The 19,474-nt window shown below is 36.3% G+C and overlaps 1 protein-coding gene across 2 annotated transcripts in view; it reads left to right on the top strand.

The window, feature by feature from the left end:
- The window catches only part of LOC149537474 (D111/G-patch domain-containing protein), a 61,631-nt gene extending 46,701 nt beyond the window's left edge, over nt 1–14,930 (top strand). For both annotated transcript variants that reach the window (XM_089798907.1, XM_089798906.1), the window contains 3 exons: nt 8,492–8,553; nt 13,352–13,421; nt 14,040–14,930. In XM_089798907.1, coding sequence (XP_089655033.1) covers nt 8,492–8,553; nt 13,352–13,421; nt 14,040–14,627 — 720 coding nt within the window. In that variant the 3' untranslated portion in view covers nt 14,628–14,930. The remainder of the gene's footprint in view (nt 1–8,491; nt 8,554–13,351; nt 13,422–14,039) is intronic.
- The last annotated feature ends 4,544 nt before the right edge of the window (nt 14,931–19,474 follow it).

Raw genomic sequence — 19,474 nt, 5'->3', positions numbered from 1 at the left:
TTTCCTCGTGTGATCAATTTACATGCTTTCAGCCCTTGTCCACCTATCAATAAAAGGTGGCAGTATACTCTAGTGTAGCTCCCAAAATAATGTTTGTGACATATATTGCACTCCCATTCCCTACTACCCCCTGTATTTTTCTACTTATCCTTGTCCACTTTTGTGGCTTATTGTAGAAGAGGTTTCTTTAGGTCAAATGGGCCTTTGGCATTTTTTTGAGAGCTTGGGAAGGGCACTCAAATGGATTTGGATTTGAGGTTGCTGCTGTTGCATGATCACCCACATTAATTGAAGCCCCTGTGGCCTGCTCTAGGCCTTATAGTTTTTCTTTGTGATCTATGAGTTTCTTCCATAACTTCTAGGCTATGGCTAGCACTACTTCCCTCATAATCACTCTCACTGCTGCTGCTCATATTTTTAGATTTTGCAATGCATTGTAGTGCTGCAAGTCATTACAAGAAAAAGATATCTCAATGTTTCCTTCAAAACGCCCTCTTTTTGAGATTAAAAAACTGGAAAATGACAACAAATAGCTGCATGGTTTGAAAAAAGCATAAGGAAAATGAAATCCATACCTAGAATGAATGCAAAACCTCCCTTTGCAACTTCAAAATGCAATCTCAGCTCACCGTTATTGCTGCTCTATGCTTTCCACTTCCTCTTAGCAAATTTGTCTAAACTACAAATGAGAAGAAGTTGAAATGTTAGTGTTTTGAAGGGCACAATAGGGTTTCACATATTTTAGAAACCTCTAGAAACAATGTGGGGCCCACTCCAAAGAAAAAAACTAAAAAAAACTGCTTTTTGGCATTTTGACGCTCTCCCGTCCCTACTGGGAAATCGGGGAAGGCATTCCGTCTTGGGGACAGGCGAGGGACGGGATTTCTGTACTCGGTACAGTGATGCATTTTGCCATTTCCTGCTGGGCTCAAAACATCGTTTCGAAAATTGTTTCCAGGGAGGGCAAATTGGGGACGGCAAAAATCCGTCCCCACATTAATGTTCCATCCTTGGGACGGAATTGGGCCAAAAAATGTTGGGGACGCATCCCTGGGAAGCACTGATGTCAAATATCCATACCTGTGGACTTAAAATGTGTCATCCTTCATCAATAATCTCCTTTTTCACCTAGCAACGGGAAGAGTTAAAAGGGTGAATAGTTATTCTCCTCTTCATCTCAAAAATGTTTTTGTTGAAGAACTCTTCTTGAAGGTAGATGTCTTTTAACAAACATCTTTTCCTACCAAGGGTCTTGTTCCACTTGTTGCAAGATATCCTTTCGAAATTATCTTTTCTTTGGTTAACAAAAGTCTTGCCCCTTTGCTAAGGTTATTGCATACATTATTGTTTAAAGGATATCTCCTTATTGTTAGATTGTATCCTTATTCTCTTTTTCTTATGGTGACACCATAGTCATATGTTTCCATCATAAGGAGGGGGGTGTATACATGACTTCCTTGCACATTATACAATGGGTTTCTTTTGGAGACAATATTTTCCTTAGGCCTAGTCCTCCTTTTCCAGCAGATTTCTTCGTAGACAATGCTTTCCTTAGAACTGATCCTCCTATAGTGGATTTCAATGTGGTCAATGCTTCCTTGGTATCCTTTTTGGTGGGTTGACTAGCATAATGCAATTTGCTAGACTATCAATTCTATCCTTTAAAGCCCCTGCATGTTATTTTGCATTTTCCTTGTAGTTTTTTTAGCAGATTTCCTTTGGAGATGAAGCTTTCCTTAGGTCAATCCTCTTTGGTGGATTTCCTCGTAAACAATGCTTTACTTAGTTATCCTTGGATAGGCTGAACGAGCATAATGCAACTTGCTAGACTATTTGATCTACTCTGTTACATTTTTCAGGTAGAGTTGATTATTGTAACACAGCTTGCTAGCCTTGCTACTCTATTCTTCCATGGGTTACCTAGCATAAGACAACTAGCTAGCCCGTTGGATTCATGGTCTCTCTCTTTCTCTCCCCTTCATGCTCTTATGGCATTACTGGTGGGTTAGACCATGGAGCTCTCCTAATTTTTTCTTGAATTTTGGCACATTGAAGTAACAAACTAGAACTAGCAATGGGAGTATCATTCGTTAATAGATTGGCCTTTTGTAATGTTGACTCAAACCCTCACGAGACTTCTTTGTCAACAAAAAGTTGAACAAACTGTAATAATAAGATGACATATGGTTCTCTGAATTTTACAGGTACAGCTCTTTGTGACAAATCTTCAATGAATTCGTTTTTGATATTTTCTAAATATGAAGGGGTTATGCTTTTAGCCAGAAAGCAGAAGAGGTTCCTAATGGATGCACATCACCATGACACACCCACAATAAAACATAAGATCATAAATTGAAACAGAAATAGATACTGCATTCCCACAACTATGAAAATAAAACATAGTAATAACTACCACCGAGATTTCTGTACACATACTCTCATAACCATGAAAATCATACATACAGTTGATTGTAAAAGAACTAGCAATCTGCCAAATAACATGAATATAACAAAACGAAATCAATAGTGATTCACAGATTGCTTTATAACCATAAATTTCAAAAGCACAGTTAAACATCTATGATTAATTGATTTCATCTACCACACATCCATTCATTCCATAGTAAATCAAATTTGTAACTAGTGAACAACAACATAATCTAAACTTCGAGACTTACCCAGTTGTTACAACAATGGAAGATTAAATAAAAAATTGCCGATCTTTTGCATATAATTTAGAAAGATAACTGTAGATTATGCATTAATAAAGTTAAATAAAAAATTCAACTTTATAAAAGGCTTTATTAATGCATAATAAATTATATCAATTGTAAATAAATGATCCTGTCAATATTGAGCAATTTACCTGCATGGAAGTTCAAATATAGCTATAATGACTTACTGTAAATAGTAAGTATGCTCAAAACCCTTCAGAATGTTTTGCAACTGTAACTGCTTAGGCCAAATATCATCAAGATTCCTAAAAAAGTCTTGGTTAGTCTATGGGACCATGGAGAAATAGGCTAGTGACAACATCATACAACATGGGCTAAAGGGGACATTACAGTCTGCCCTCTCAAAATTGCTTGTCCTCAACCAATTCCAAAGCTTTCCCAAGATCACTATGTAGTACCAAACTGAAATTGATTATGATCCCAGGGTCCAGAGCCAACCTAGGAGATCTATAGCACCAATTGTTGAAAGCATTACCTTGCTGGATGCCAACACAAGAAACCTCCTAACAGTAACTAGTATTTATAGCGATCAAATACTGCACTATTTCTATGAACTCCTTTGGAAACTGCTCTCCGAAAAAACTAAACTGAAACACCATAGGAGCAACCTGCAATAAGCCAACATTGGCTTCCTCATTCTCAGTTGCTAAACCGTAAATCAAAATGATCCCAGGGTTCCAAATCAATCTCATAAAGGAACCACCATGTTGACGCTGCACTCCTTTGATCTCAACATGATTTTTTAAATTTTTTCTTGTGACATCCCAGTGAGATCCATAATAGCAATTCCAAAAGCTATCATGATCCTGGGCAACCAGAAGAATATCTACTCAGCCCAAAATCATAATTCTCAGTATATCTCATGAAGTCCCAAACAAGAAGAAACAAATCTATCACAAATGAGGGACTAATAATGATGTTTGTACAACTAACCCCAAAATCAGCTAAGTAGTGCATCTGTGATCAATAATTGGAATCATATGAGTGGCACGTAGCCTCCAAGTGTCAAGGTAGGGAGCGCGAGTACACCAGAAAACCCAACTTACTGTAATTAACCAATTATTATCTGGAAGCATGCAAACTAGCATCATGAAGTGACTGTAATGACCCAAAGTTTCCAAAGTGGAAATTGAGAATAGCTGAACTGTACCAAGAGGATATCCCACACTTGGTTGCAATGAAATCTGCAAGTGTTCAAAATCAATCTGCATCAAGATTGAAGTCAAAATAGAATATTTGAAATTGTGAGGATAATAGTAAACAATCTAGAACCTCACTCAATTCATGAAACTCATGAATATGGGACTAATAGAAAACCCATCTTCTATGATCAAATCTCCTCTGCCATCAATCCTGAACTAAGGGCTTATCCATCTGTTGGGCTAAAGAAACCATCCAACTCATCTGATTGGAGAGTGGACAGCGGTGTTAGCATTCTTTATCACAACTTCAAAGCCCTCTGAAAGATGGACCATAGCATAAAGAAGTTTGTGTCCTGGAGCAACTCCAAAGGTAAAATGTTGAAGCTTGCTACACAAACCTTCATAGAGTGAGCTCCATGAGTTTGGAAGACATTAAATAAATAATAACTACTGTTGTACATGATTGAAGTCAGGGAAGTAAAATCTGATTTAAACAATTTACAAAGAGGACAACAATAGTACAGATGAATTCTCCAAGTATAAGCATGCAAGTTGAGCATTGCAATACTCAAGAATAGCTTAGAAGTGGCTAGAAAACACTTCCATGCAATATTTAGCTGAAGATCTTTACTTTTTTGACAAAAGAATTTGTGCCAACTCCTTTAAATGAGAGCAAACCATAAATTGTACCAAAATGTTTTCCCTTTGCTTTTAATGGAAAACGTGTTCTTCTAGCTATGATTGGCCTTTGTTGTGATCAGCCATTCTCTACGAAGTAGAGCATTGTATCCTTTCTTTTCTAGGGTGATGACTATGAAATCTGAGAAGAATTGTTGTGATCCAATTGTTACTTTTTGGACCATGAAGGTCTCAAGTGGTTCTATGCCATGTTGGTCTGCTCCTACCAAATGGAAGGTTGGCAACCATAACATCAGTTTGCGCACAACCTTCCATGTCTCTTTCGGTGGTACATTTTCTTTAGAACCTTGATCCACAATGGTATTAGTGAGCTTATGACCCATGATCTCCAGTTCCACTATCGAAGGGGTCCTTCCTGTCGTGACCGTGAACAACGTGGTATCTGGAGGTGGGGGGTCCCGTCATGAAAGTCTTTTACCATCTTCTCTTTCCATGCTCTTGTCTTTCTTTGTATTGTTGTTATTCTCCTCCATGCTGGAGATTGTTACTTAATTGGGGTAATGTTTCCAGTAGGTCTACTACCCTTATTGGTACAGTGGTCAGTAACATTTGGTTTGTGATGTTGGCCTCTGATATTGATCGTATCTGGATGTAAGTTGCCTCATGAGTTTGTCTGCTCTTCTTCCATTGCCAATTATGCTTCCTTCAATCTTTCCTTTTTAGTTCGGGGATCCATAGTGGCCATCACTACCTTATCCAGTTTTGCGACTTCCAACATGTTCACAGCCTTCTCTTTCAAGTAGTAAACATCTTCATGGTTCCGTAACCCGTACCACCTACTTTTGGCACTTTGCCGTCTTCAACATTGTCATGCAAGGTGGTCCCACATTGCATCTCTTGCATTGTACCCTTAGGCACCTTTTTGCATCTTACTGGATTTGGCTCTGGGGCATGTTGTTATTGCTTCCACATCCATTCTTCTGATAACATCTTGGGGAGGCGTCAGTAGTCGTGGTTTTACAGCGTGTGGTGGCTGGGGTTGCTTGTTCCGTGGTTAGGAGTACTTGCATACTCCTCCTGTCAGATTTTACAAGCACTCTTTTAGGGAGTGACCCTTTACTTGATAGAGGTCGCAAAACATTTTTTTGGACAATTAGCTCTTGTATGCCCTTCATTTCTGCATTGCGTGCACCATTCTTTGTTTTCGTTGGCTTCTTTTCCCCCCTCCATTTCCTTCATCATTTGCATCATATCTTTGCGCAGTCCCTAGATGGTTGGGGACTCTCCATCGCTGTCCTCGTTGCTGTCATCACTTTTTTCTTATTTCTTGATGTTTTGTTCTCACTTTCAATACCCATTGCTCAATCATAGGCCTCTGTATATGTGGACGGGGACACTGCTTTCATTTTCTACCTAATGATAGGAGATAGATCGTCTATGAACCACCTCTTTTTTAATCCATCTGTTGGTTTATACTTCAACTTGCCTATGAGCTCCTTCAGCCTTCGATGGTAGGACCAAATAGTCTTGCTCTTTCCTTGGCCTGTGTTATATATTTTTGCTACTACCCCATCATCATCCCATGACCTAAATTCTGCTTTAAAGGCTTTCTTTATATTGTTCCAGGTTGTCTTTTCGGTGGCTGGAAGGCTAGTGTACAAGTCAATGGCTGTGGTTAGGAAGGCCTTCACCCAATAATCTTCATGCTCTTGTCTAGTTACCTCTCAAATGGTCTCGCATGTCTTACAATATTGTGCTACCATCACCATTAAACTTGGGGTGTTTCTATTTGTTCGGAGTGTTTGGCATTTTTCTCCCTTGATTGGGACCCCTTGTGTTTTGGAAATTAGGTTGATCAGTTGTTCCTCCGCGCTCCCTTGGTAGTTGTCTCGCACTGTTACACTATGAGACTTCCCTTCTACCATTGTCTTCATATATACCTTGGTGGTATTGATACTCCCTCCTTCTTGGGGTCTCTGGCTTTGTTTGCCCTATTCTTATTTTGTTGGATATGGCCAGCCCCCTTATCCAACATACACCATTATCGAATAAGTTGGCTACCTCTCCTTCGAAGCTTCTTTCCTGTCACTGGCTTTAGAGTGCACAAATGGTTTTGTTTCACCCAACTCGCTTCCCTAGCTATCTGTATCTACCTCCTTTGGGGTAGTACCAAGTATTAATTTTGTCTCAATGACACTAAAGTGGCAACCCCTCCTTACGGTTTTCACTGGGTTTGTGAGAACTGCTAGACTCTTTCACAAGGCGCAGCAACTTTTGTCATCTCTCTAAAGGTTGTTGGATTCATTAGGATTGTCTCACTCTGGCTTCATTTTCCTCTGGTTGTGTCTCCTTATGACGCCTGCTGTCCTTATTTGGCAGGAGGGGTACTGATTCTTGGAGTCACCAGATGTGCGACGCTTGTTTGTGTCGCAGGGTTCCCCATCCCACTAGTTCCTTTCTTGGTATCGTGGCAATGTTGTTGTCTTTGTTGTTCTCTTTGGATAGCCTCTCACTCTTCTTCTACTTCCACCAGCCTATGTGCTAGTAACTTTGGAAGGCTCCCCAGGAGATCGTACATTGCTTCGTTCATCGGGAGTTCAGCCCGTACCATATTGGTGGGAAGAGCTTTCTGCTTTGCCTGCTGCCCTACATACTGGTCTACCACTATGTCCCACACTTGAACGAGGTCCTGTGTCAATTGATCCTCTGAGGTCACTTCCTCCTTGATGTCACTGTTTGTTATGACTACTTGTTGGTTAAAAGTATGATCCATTATACCTCCATCCATCACCTATCACCTAGAGACCTTTAGGCTCATACTAGACAGCTCACCAGAAATGTTATGTGCTAAATATGGAAGTGATGTTATTATATGCCGCATATGGAAGTAGTCTTAACACCGTGACTTTGTACTAATGCAACAAGATTATGATTGACAGGATAACAACATAAATAACAATGTCATAGAAAACACATGACAATGGCAGAATATTACTTTTATTGGTTATAACGCAGTATTACATTACCAACAATAACCCCCATATCCTTCACTGTTATGTACAAACCGTACATATAGCATTCCGACTGGTTAAGAATACCAACCGTTGTGATTCTTCGGTACATTTTATTTCATAACAAGTCTACTATAGTTCACTAATTACTTATTACCAGCCTACAAATAGTATCATGGTTTTTTCCTAGCAATTTCTTACACAAATTACATTTAAAATTTACAATAAGCATACTGAAATTATAACAAGATGTGAGATCAAAATTCACACCTGAAAGAAGAGTTGATAACATAGCGCTGTGGAAGTCCAAACAATTAGATCACTGCTGTCCTAACATTGTCATCATAATAAAATTATAAATACCATCCTACCAGTGTAATTGCTATTGGATAAAGTGCTTAGTAGATTGTAAATTAGATCAAGATGCTTGTCCCAAGATCAATTATCTGTAAGTTATAATATTATTGATTAAAAACTAACCTATGCACAGTGCCGATGAAATATCAGTTGATGGCATGGCCTGAAATTGACATTTTTAATTTTAGGCTTGGAAGAAGAGAGAACTTATTACATGGTTAGGAATGGTCATATGTAATATCATAAACATCTTGGTTTTTTAAAATTATATGAAAATATTGAAATAAATAATTTCTTTTTTATTAGAAACACAGAATTGCTACAGTCCATGAAGTTCTAGATATCGTTTTTCTGGATTTCAAACAATATATAGGATTTTGTTTCATTTTTCTTTGTTAATCATGTAGTTCCATTAGAAACCAGAGATTTGGAAGGCATGGAGCTCACCCACCATAATGTTGCCTTTTGGTAACTTCAGTGATGAGTTTTAAGTTGTGCAGTTTTCTTTGAGGCTATTTTAATGTGGCTTTTTAAATTGGTATATGCTATGTTTTGCATGGTTTTGTGTTGATGTTAATACCTTTTTGTGATGTTTGGGCTTTTCTAGGTTCAGCGACTTGCTTCAATTTATCGCTTGAAAAGTGGACGACAAGGTTCTGGCAAGAAAAGGTACATGTCTACATTTTGAAAATATACATACTGTTCTAGCATGTGTAAGACAACATATATTTTTCTTTTATATGGTTATAGGGAAATTCAAAAATTCCAAAATTATGGGGACAGCTCTAATATGATATATATTAATGAAAAATTATAACCTAAAAAGTACAAAAAAAAAACAGAAAACAAAAAAGAGATATAGGTTCGCCCCTAGTCTGAATGGTTGGTAAGGTTATGCTTAGGCTTTGGGTTCTACCCGAAGGTCCAATGTTCTACTCTCGCTGGCTTGAGAGGTGTACTTGCGGGCTGTTGTGTCCATCCATAGAGGACTAGTCCCATCTCATATCACTCCGTTGGTCCTCAACCTGGCATCAAATAAGTAAGCCCAAGGTAAGGTATGGCGGGTTGCTGGGAAGAGATGCAAGGACAGTCCTAGCATATCAAAAAAAAAAAAAAACAAGATACGAGTAACTTAAACTAAACAATGCCCAGAGCAATTTTTTTGAATTTGATTTAATTTCATGCATCAAAGTAACTAACAAAATGTTATAATTAGTATTTGAATATCAAAGATCTTTCATGAATCATCATTGTTGAAAATTGGAATCCTGGCAAATCAAAATATTCAAATAAGTTGAAAGTTTAAAGGACCAATTAGAGTCACATGATACTAGAGACAAGCATCAAAATAAAATAATTAAATTGCCAAAGCAACATCTATTGTTGTTTGTATTTAAGCAGAAGGCTCAAAAATAAGAATCATTGTCATCTGCAGCTGCATACATGGGTAACTGTTCATCAGTGGATCTATTTCCTCCAATCCCATCTACACATTGTGGTCATCATCAGGTTGTTGTGGCTCCTTAGGTGCTATGTCCCATCTTTGTTTGGCCGCTGCCTATACACAGATGTCTTGCAGTGAGTCAGATGCAAGATACTATGCACTGCAATGAGCTTTTTCACCCTCACAGTGGTAGGTCTGTTCCTCTTTAGAGATTGAATAAAAGCTATATGTGGACCATTCCCCCTTAGCAGTAGTGGAATACAAATCTGTGAGTGAGGACAATTGGTGAGTGAAGCTTCCTCTAAAGTCTAAACTATGTATTTTGTAAGGCTTTTATGAGGCCATTCCTTACCCATGATCCTTAGCAGGAAGTTAATCATCTATGACCAACAAAGTGTCCTCTAAAGTCTAAACTATGTATTTTATAAGGCCTTTTAAGAGGCCATTCCTTACCCATGATCCTTAGTAGGAAGAATCCTACCTACTCTTTTCAAATGTTATTTTGGATTCAAAGCATATGCAGTCATGTTTAGAAAGTTGTTCTACTTCTCTCCCTTTCTAGATGACGGGGTGAGTATGCTCATTGTACAACTCTAGGATGGGGTCTTCTGTGCAAATTGCGGTCTTCATTTGGCAAAGCATTCTATAATTGCGCTCATAGATCTCCCCTAGACTAGGACTGTTAGAGTCTATTTGATGACAATGAAAACAGTTTATATAAAAAATGCGTCCCACATGCTGTCATGTCCCCCACATAAGATCTTAATGATAATACCTCCTGTGCTAAAATATAATATAATAATATATAGTAACTAAATATAGAGAATGATTAACTAAATAATATCATTACAAATAAATAAATAATAATATTAAAGAAATCAATATTATTGTCTTCCTGGGAATACTTAATGATTTTATTTATTTTATTGGTCAAGTGGTTATTATTATTATCAATAATACAAAGATTAACAATTACCAAGAAGAATTGACTAATTGTTAAAATATCTGTAGTGCAGTATTAATAGATGAAAAACTAGATATATATTTATCGATACCAATTATAGACAACTATATCTAAAATCTGCAATGGAATAATTAGCTGGAAATGAACAATCATTTAATCAATAAGGAAATGATTTTTAAATGAGGAGATAGGTAATAGTGGTGATTATTTCTTTTAAAGAGATTGTTAGTTATTAGTAACCAATAGTCACAACATTTCAAGACCCAAGATATTTAATTGAGTGGATTGTAGCATTTGAAAGGGAGGAAAAAGGAAAAATTCAAAAAAATTTAAAAAGACAATGAAGAGGATAGAAATGTTACCATCGAGAAGGTATACAAGGATTACAACCAAAAGCAGGAAACATCTTAAAGGGCGAATGACTTGGATTCAACTCATGAGCCTTTGGCAAATGTTATTACTACATACCTCACCACTGTGGAAGGGTCTGCGGGAGAGACAAGGATAAAAAGCAACAGATGATGTAAAGGGCAACACCTATGTAGAGTCTCATAACATATATTAAATGATTGAAGGCAACCGACGGGAGATATGGAAACCGCAGGAGTATGTAATGACGTCAACCAAAATAAAGATATGATTATTGACTTGGGAATGAAAGCAGGCATTTATAATATTAACGTGGAAAACAAGGAATATCCCATCAAAAGGTGACAATAACAGTATCGCAGTCATTGACAAATCACAAGCAAACAATATAGAGATATATGCAGACAGAAGTCAGAAACAGACAATAAGGCAAAGATGTGATTAGAAGTGACAAGGAAGACCTATCACATATCCAGCATGGACAGTAGATAATGGAAAATACAGAGATTACTAACAGTTGCAGCCTTAGATGAGGTGCCAATATTAGGAAGTACCCCCTACTGGGAAAAAGATAAGTAAAATCCCTACTTGCAGAATACAAGTAAACAAAAGACAATAAACCTAAAAAACAGAAATGGACAACATTAAGAAAATTCAAAGACAGCTAGTAAGACTTATAAGATCAAAGATAACTAGTTATTGCAGAGGAAAGCCACATAGCAGTAAGGAAGAGTAATGTAAGGTTAGGAAGTTGATCCTTATCAGAGATAACATGAGAGAAATAAACAGATTGATAATATAATGAATAAATAAAAGAATCTATACACTATCGTCCAAAGGAAAGAGGATAAAAATAGTTGCAAGAGATATCAGTTCAGAGTTAAAGAGGTATGCATCACTATGATATGAGTATTAAATTATAGTAGAGAATTTACCAATTAAACAGCTATTAATACATAACAGAGATGAGAACTTATACTCTGTCTAAGAGAATCCTTTGGTAGAGAACATCCGTGGATGTTGAGCTCCTTAAAAGGAACTCAGTGATCAGAGGAAAGCCACATAGCAGTAAGGAAGAGTAATGTAAGGTTAGGAAGTTGATCCTCATCAGAGATAACACGAGAGAAATAAACAGATTGATAATATAATGAATAAATAAAAGAATCTATAAACTATCGGCCAAAGGAAAGAGGATAAAAATAGTTGCAAGAGATATCAGTTCAGAGTTAAAGAGGTATGCATCATTATGATATGAGTATTAAATTATAGTAGAGAATTTACCAATCAAACAGATATTACTACATAACAGAGATGAGAACTTATACTCTCATTAAAGTCTAAGAGAATCCTTTGGTAGAGAACATCCGTGGATGTTGAGCTCCTTAAAAGTTACTCAGTGATCAGAGGACATTCAAGAGTGAATGTAGGGTTTCCTGAGTAGGATCCCAGGGAGAGATTTGTAGAGAAGCTCTTAGAGACAATATATATTGTAGTGGTTAATTATATGCATATGTCAGAGAAGAGGCTTGGTTAGAGATGGGATCTCTACTAAGTAATGTCTAAAAGAGACCCCAGAGGCCTTAGGGAAGCACTCCTCATATGACGATTGCCTAATCGAGAATTTATTCTCATTAGAGGGTTAGGTTATTTGAGAGAAGTCCTTTCCTAAGGATTAGGAAGGGTAGCGAGGGATAGCATCTAGATCGTGCAAGTAATTAGTCTTCCTAACCTGTTTTAAGATTTGGATATATATCTTCTATTGTGTACTAATGCTCTGTTGCAGTTTCCAGCACTTATCATTTAAATCTAGTTACAGGTACATTATACATTCATCTAAAAAGTATTACCGATTAGTCTCCTTCATCTCCATCACCCCCTTCACCTACTGAAGTCTTCGACTCCTTCCACCTGTTCTCTTCCTTGCACATTCAACATTATTGAGATTGGGTTCAGTTAGGTTCCACTGCACTCAACCCAAATAATAAAAATGAAGACGGTCTACTTTAACCTTGTGATGTACTAGAACTTGATGGTTCAGTGATTTCTCTATGAGCTAATTTGATCCCTCATTTCAAGTATGTGTTTCTCACAAGCCCCAACATCTTTGCCAAGGATATGTAAAAAGTGTGCATTGATCCTTGTCACAATGGCATGCTGCCAATCCGACCATTTGGGCAAATGTCGCATTTCCATTACCAATTCCCACCTGAATTAAGTTCTCTGGTTTTGTCATTTACTGATGCAAATTCCTGTAACGGATTATTTCTGCTGCTAAATGGCCCTTTGGAAAGTTGTGATAACTTTTAAGGGATATACTTGCAGTTGAACTGTCTCTGGTTCTGCTTTGGGAGTGCACTTGGCTGCATGCAATATATTCCGCATCAATTTCATTCTCTAAATCAAAATCAGCATTAACACTGAATGTATCCATCTTGACACAGCAAATCTGAAATGGATGAAGCATAAAAGAACTAGATGTTCCCTTGTTTGGAAGTAATTTTACATGAATGTTAAAAATGCTATTTGTATTTCATTTTGCATACAAACAAGGGATTTGGTATTCCTGTGTTCCTTTCGCATATCTAACAAGGGATTTATTAATGTTATATGATTGCGGAATCAGTTTATATTTATTGTGATACATTTTTTAATTTTTCATGTTAATATCCTATACACGTTTGGCTTTACAGGATTGTGACAGTATCTCGCACAAAACACACGTGTATGCCATCTGCCAGTGACAAAAGCCGTTTGTTGCAGGTAGTTTGATTGGTTTCCATGTTTGTTATTGTTACTTCTTTTCATTCATATAAGGTTACAATAAGTTTACCTAGATGAACTTGCAATTGATCCAATGTTTGTATAGAAATCATGCATTGTATTTTGTCAGAAAAAATTATAAGAAGCTTAGGTTTCCATGATTATTTGCATAAAGAGATCGATATTGAAAAACAGCTTCGATGATTATTATACAATTTGCTTCCACTAATGGATTTTATAACTCCAAGTTTGTTCCATGCATGTAGCAAAAGGATGACGTGCATGAAGATACAATTAGCTTACCAGGCCCCCTATATACAAATTTGCTTTGACAAAGATTATTATTGTTCGTAATTGCTTTTGGATTAGATTGTGTTGAAAGTTTTACCATTAACATTTCAAATCACACTACCTGATTCATCATCAGGATGAGAGAGCAAGAGAGCAAGAGCTGCAAAAAACAAAGTGTCTTATAATTCGTCAACCTGTATGGGCATGTACAGATAATTTGGCATGTTTGTCTGATTTGTATGAGATATTAGAGTTTTGTTTGGTCTAGTGGTTCTATTCTTTATCGGATCATAATTTTTTAAACAATTTGATTTTTGTTGTCTGTAGTTGTTGGGTGCTGGATATGAATCAGATGAAGTGGGTTATGGAGGTTCGTTCAACAGGGTAAAGGTGTCTTCAGAACAAGATCGAATGGCTACGAAAACAAGGCGTGCTGCTCGCAGAGCTTATTGGAGCATGAAGCATGATGAATCTTTTAGCCGAGAATTCAATAAAACGCCATCCAAGATGGTTTATGTTCATTCGGGTAGCACGGCTGTGTCTGGCAGTAAAAAAGTGGGCCCCATTAAAAAGAATGAGAAGAAACGTGCTACTGACTATGCGAACCAGCCAATGTCGTTTGTTTCTAGCGGCACGATGGCACCTGATGCCCGCATCGCCGAAACATCTGTTTCCTGTGTAAATGTAGTTGAAAAGAATCTGAAAGGCCGTGGGAATGGGGCAAGCGTAGAAAGAAAGGTTACTGTAAGTTCATCCAAGATGGGTAGCTTCGAAGTTCATACGAAAGGTTTTGGGTCCAGGATGATGGCAAAAATGGGCTTTGTTGAAGGGACTGGTCTGGGGAAAGATGGGCAAGGTATCGTCCAACCTATTGAAGCAGTAAAACGACCAAAATCACTGGGCTTGGGATTGTAATTTTTTATTCAAGAATATTGATATTTGCATTTGAAAATGGATCTACTGGCCTTGAATGATATTCCCTTCCAAGGAGAGCCGTGAAAAACATGTAAAATAGAAATAGGGGAGCTTGTGACTACTACTAACATGTGCGCAAGCTACAAGCGACACTTCTAATGAACTGAAATAAACGATCAAGAGTACCTGAAGCATGACACTCTTCCAAGAACTGAGCATTATTGGGCTCTCCTTACATTCTTTTTAATTTGTAAATGTATAAATGAAATTATTTTTAAAATACAAAATCTTATATTCTAATTATACTGGTTGTTTTAAAACTATAAAATAAACAGGGGCAATCCATTAGAATTATATATCACAATATTATTTTAGCCATTTTTTAGATGTTCATTAATTATGCAACTGTAAAGTAGCTTCTATAACAAAGATAAATTAACCAAAATAGATAAACGTGTTAAATCTTTTTACTTTATTCTACTACATTTAAGACATAATTTTTTGTTTTACATATTACTTTATTCTACTACATTTAAGACATAATTTTTTGTTTTACATATTTTTTTGGCAATTTGTATGGAGGATAGGCACGTCCTAATTTTTTGTCCCATTTTACTATCATGTTATAATTGAACCATTATTGTGTAGCATTTGTTTTTTATAATAGTTTTTTTTAAAGATATAAGAAAAGGGCATAAGAGTTGAACTCTTGACCTTGTATGTGAGATTGTAGAGACTTGATCATTGTGTTATAAGATGTATTTTAATGGTAGGGTGAAAGAGGTTGCTATAATAGTTATTATTATTAAAAAATAGTGGTTAAAAAAATGTTTGTTGGTTTCGTGTTTCAGTTTTACATGGTTCATATTATTAGGTGTGCAAATCTTTGAATCACTACACTTATAAACATATTTAACGTCACAAACATGCATGCAAAGTTTGAATGTTTATGTATAAAAGGATATGTTAGTAGTGTGGAATTTCATTGTGATATACTTTCGATTGGAACTTGTAAAATAGAAGAAAAATATTTTATTAGTTTTTTTTCATGCAAGGAGAAATAAGAACTACAATTCAAATTCAACCAACAATGATTAGATAGGAGCCAAAAACAAAGAAGAAGAGCAAGGAGATTTTGTTTATATAAAAAATTTGATAAGGATTTGTAAGAAAATTAAGGTAGTAATACAACTTTTACATTAACTTTGAGAGGAGGGTTATGTAAGGACTTTTTTTAGATCTTTACAACAGGTACAAAAACTTGACAAAAACACCATAAATTACATGCATACCACACCAAAGTGATTAAAGTAAGGGAAACCCTTTAAGGAGCAAAAATTTGAACTCCAAAAACTGCTCAAAATTTTAGCAAGGAATTAGTGACATCATAATATATGTGCAAAACAAGTTTTCACAAGAACATTGCCAACTATATATAGATCCAAAGGTTAACTAAATGGCCTAAAGACTATTACATCCTTCATTTAATGTACCTAATATATGAAATTACAAAAAGTGCTAAAATCATGTGCTAAAATTACCTAAAATTGGTGCTTAATTTATCTTTAGTCTGTAAGGAAAAGTGAAGCAATGCAAATAGGTAGATTGCTTCTCCTTTCCAAGGCTACAAATTTGGAAGGAAGATGCCTCGTTAGGCTCAAGGGGAGACTAACTTGGAACAAAAATCACCAAACAAATGTAGAACAATCCAAATCTTAGTTTTCTACACTCACATCAACTTGGTTCTAGAGCTTTTATATTTTTTTAACTTTGACTACTGTAGGTCTTTTATATCCTAATTTGTCGTTTTGTTAGTTTGCCACAAAATAACAACAAAATTTCATATTTCAGTTTGTCCCTTTTGATCAAGATAAGTCATTTCAATTTCATGTTCTTTCATTTCCTTGTTACATTTCAGATCTTATTTGCTTTTCATTTCATTTACATTGCATCTTAAGTTGTCTTCTTTCTTTTTACATTTAAGATACAAAGGCAATCTTAATTCACATTTATACTATTTGATTCCTTCTCTTAGGGAAAGGTGGGGCAAAACCCAAGTAATTCTATCATCCCAAAAGGGTTTTACATATTGCTTGCATTCTCGTGTGCTAGTTGATTCCTCGTTTGCTTTGTTTTCCTCCCATATAATGTAATGTTGAATACCAATTGTTTTCATCATTACATTTAGTAGCTTGTCTAATTTATCCTTTATATTACACTGTTTCATCATTTTCCATTTTCATGAGCCTAATACCAATTCTATAAAAGACTAAGAAGACAATGAAAGAATGAGATAGCAAAGACTTGCAACAACTGAATCTAAAAATTTGAAAGTTTTGGAACTAATTCAACCCAAGTGCCAAGATGCCTTCAAGACCAAGTAATCCTGGAGGGACAATGTCAACCTAAGTGCAAAAAACTATGATCTAGATTGTTCTGTGCTAGTTTTGTGATTTCTATCGTGAAAACTGGAATTGGGACCAAGATGACTTGGGAACCAAAATGACTTCTATTTGGATCTTGGAGCAAAGCTCATATCTTGAATCTTCATTACAACGGGTGCTTGATTTTGTGATCAAAACCTATACTTTTGACATTTGCATACAAGAGAAAAGTTTTTTTGGGTTTGTTGGTGGGAGGGTTAGCCTTGGTCAAGCCCTAGATTGAGCAATAAATCTTGGAATCATAATGTACGTAAAACAAGATAAACATAAATATGCACCTTTCTTGCCAAGAATGCTTGAATGATGAATTTCTTGCATGTAGGATATCTCTGATTATGCAATAGATCTACACAAGCCATATCATGAATCTATGGATGTAAACATCCTCAATGTAAGAAGGATGAATGCAATGATGATGAGTGTAGATCTCTTGAATGGCCAACTTCACTAGCAACAAGAAATGAAGTTGGATCTTAAAGAAGAAAGACATGAAAGAAGGCCTTCAATGAATCATTGCTTGAACTCCATGATTACCAAAATGAATGTTTACAAAGATGTAGATTGATAATTATTTTCTTGCTTCCTTGATGTGCGATCTTTACACTACTTGTGGGTGTCAGAATTAAAGGAGAAAGCTTCTTTATATACCCAATTCCAAGTGTGGACACTAATAAGGAGTATACAAGAATCATGGTAGAAACTGGAAAATTGAATTAATTCCCAAAATCTGAAATTGATTTCACTTAGGGGACAAGGTCGACTTTGACTTGGACCCTATAAAGGACCAAGTCAACCTCAACTTGGTCCCTTGGCCCAACTAGCTTCTAGTTTTAGACTTATCCATAATCAATAGGTGAAGTGAACTTGAAACTAAGCAGGTAGAAATGTAGAAAATAGCTAAACTTGAGCATGAATGCACCTATAGTCTGGAAAATCATCAAAGAGAACCTAAAACATCTTAAGATCCCCCAAGTCAATGGGGCCTTCCCATTTAAGATGATACACTTAAAAATAGGAATTACAAAATTGATACAAACCAACCAAGAATTCAAATGTACATAAATGAAAGCCATAATGTAGATTTGACCCATGGCTGAAATCTAAGAACATAATGTAAGGTACAAAATGCTTTTGATTTTTTTAGTAGGGTATGTTAAAAATAAAATAAAATTGCATAAAGGAAATTATGTAAAAATGCAAATGTTTAATTCACCTTCCATAGAACCACATGGATGGATGTAGGAAGTTGCTTATGCCCATGAAGATTCGTACTTGAAATTGTAGAGTTGACCTTGGAATGTAAATTAGAATTAATGACTCCTTCATTAGCGCATGGATCTATGAACACTACTCTTAGATCTTGAATGTAAATATGCTTTGATAATTGCTTGCAAAGATGGAGAGATAATATGAAGGGAAGGAAGGATCTTCTCGCTTGATTAAATCTTCCTCTACTTGTGCATCATGGCAGAGAAAATTGTTTCAATTATGGAATATTATGTTTGACTTGGATGATCTTGAACAATAAAAGAATTGGAGAAACTTGACCTTTGATGCTTGCCTTCAAATCTTGAATCAAATTGCTTAATTGCTTAAAAAATGTTGTCATTTGGAGCCTAATCAGAATCAAAGGTTTATTCGGTGTGGTTTCCCCTTAGATTATTTCTACAAGGGTTTGGGGGTAGCGTCCCCAAGATGGGGTCAAGAGGCAACACCCTAGGTGTGCTCTTTGTCGCAATACATGGTGGGGTCAAGGGTAGCGCCCTCGAAGCCAAAAATGACTCTATTATTGGAAAAGGGGTCGACTGTTATTTTTCTATTGGACGACTTATCCTAGCCCTAATTTTGTAAGAGAAAAAAGCTTGTATAAAATGGCATAGAGTTAGGGATTTCATAATGTATGATGAGATTGTAGCTTCTTCTGGTGGTATTGAGTTGTAAGGGATTGCATATTGTAATCACTAGATAATAATAGTATTGGACTTGTTGGTGGACATAGCCCAGGGATTGGGTGAACTACGTTAAATCCTTGCGTCTTATGTTCTTTTTTGTGCGACTTATTATTTTCTTATATTGGTTATATTTTCATGTAATTGTTATTTCTGTCTATGGTTAATCCTTAAAAAAACTTGATTTCTTGATGATTGCACTTGGTAATGGATCATCCTAGTTATCTATATGACAAGATATTCCAGCTTTCCATATTCAAAAATAGTCTTGTGTGTGTGAGTGAGAGAGAGAGAGAGAGAGAGAGAGAGAGAGAGAGAGAGAGAGAGAGAGAGAGAGAGAGAGAGAGAGAGAGAGAGAGAGAGAGAGATCTTGAACAAAGCATTGTCTCCAAAGGGATTAAAAAATGAAGACTAGGAAAAAAGGTCTCCTCAGTCATCTGCAATAGAATTTGAA

This window comes from Cupressus sempervirens, chromosome 9, assembly GCF_028749045.1.
Source record: "Cupressus sempervirens isolate cs-2001-9-10 chromosome 9, ASM2874904v1, whole genome shotgun sequence".
Taxonomy (NCBI): domain Eukaryota; kingdom Viridiplantae; phylum Streptophyta; class Pinopsida; order Cupressales; family Cupressaceae; genus Cupressus; species Cupressus sempervirens.
The sequence above is the reverse complement of the archived record's forward strand: the minus strand, read 5'-3'. Positions and strand labels throughout refer to the sequence as shown.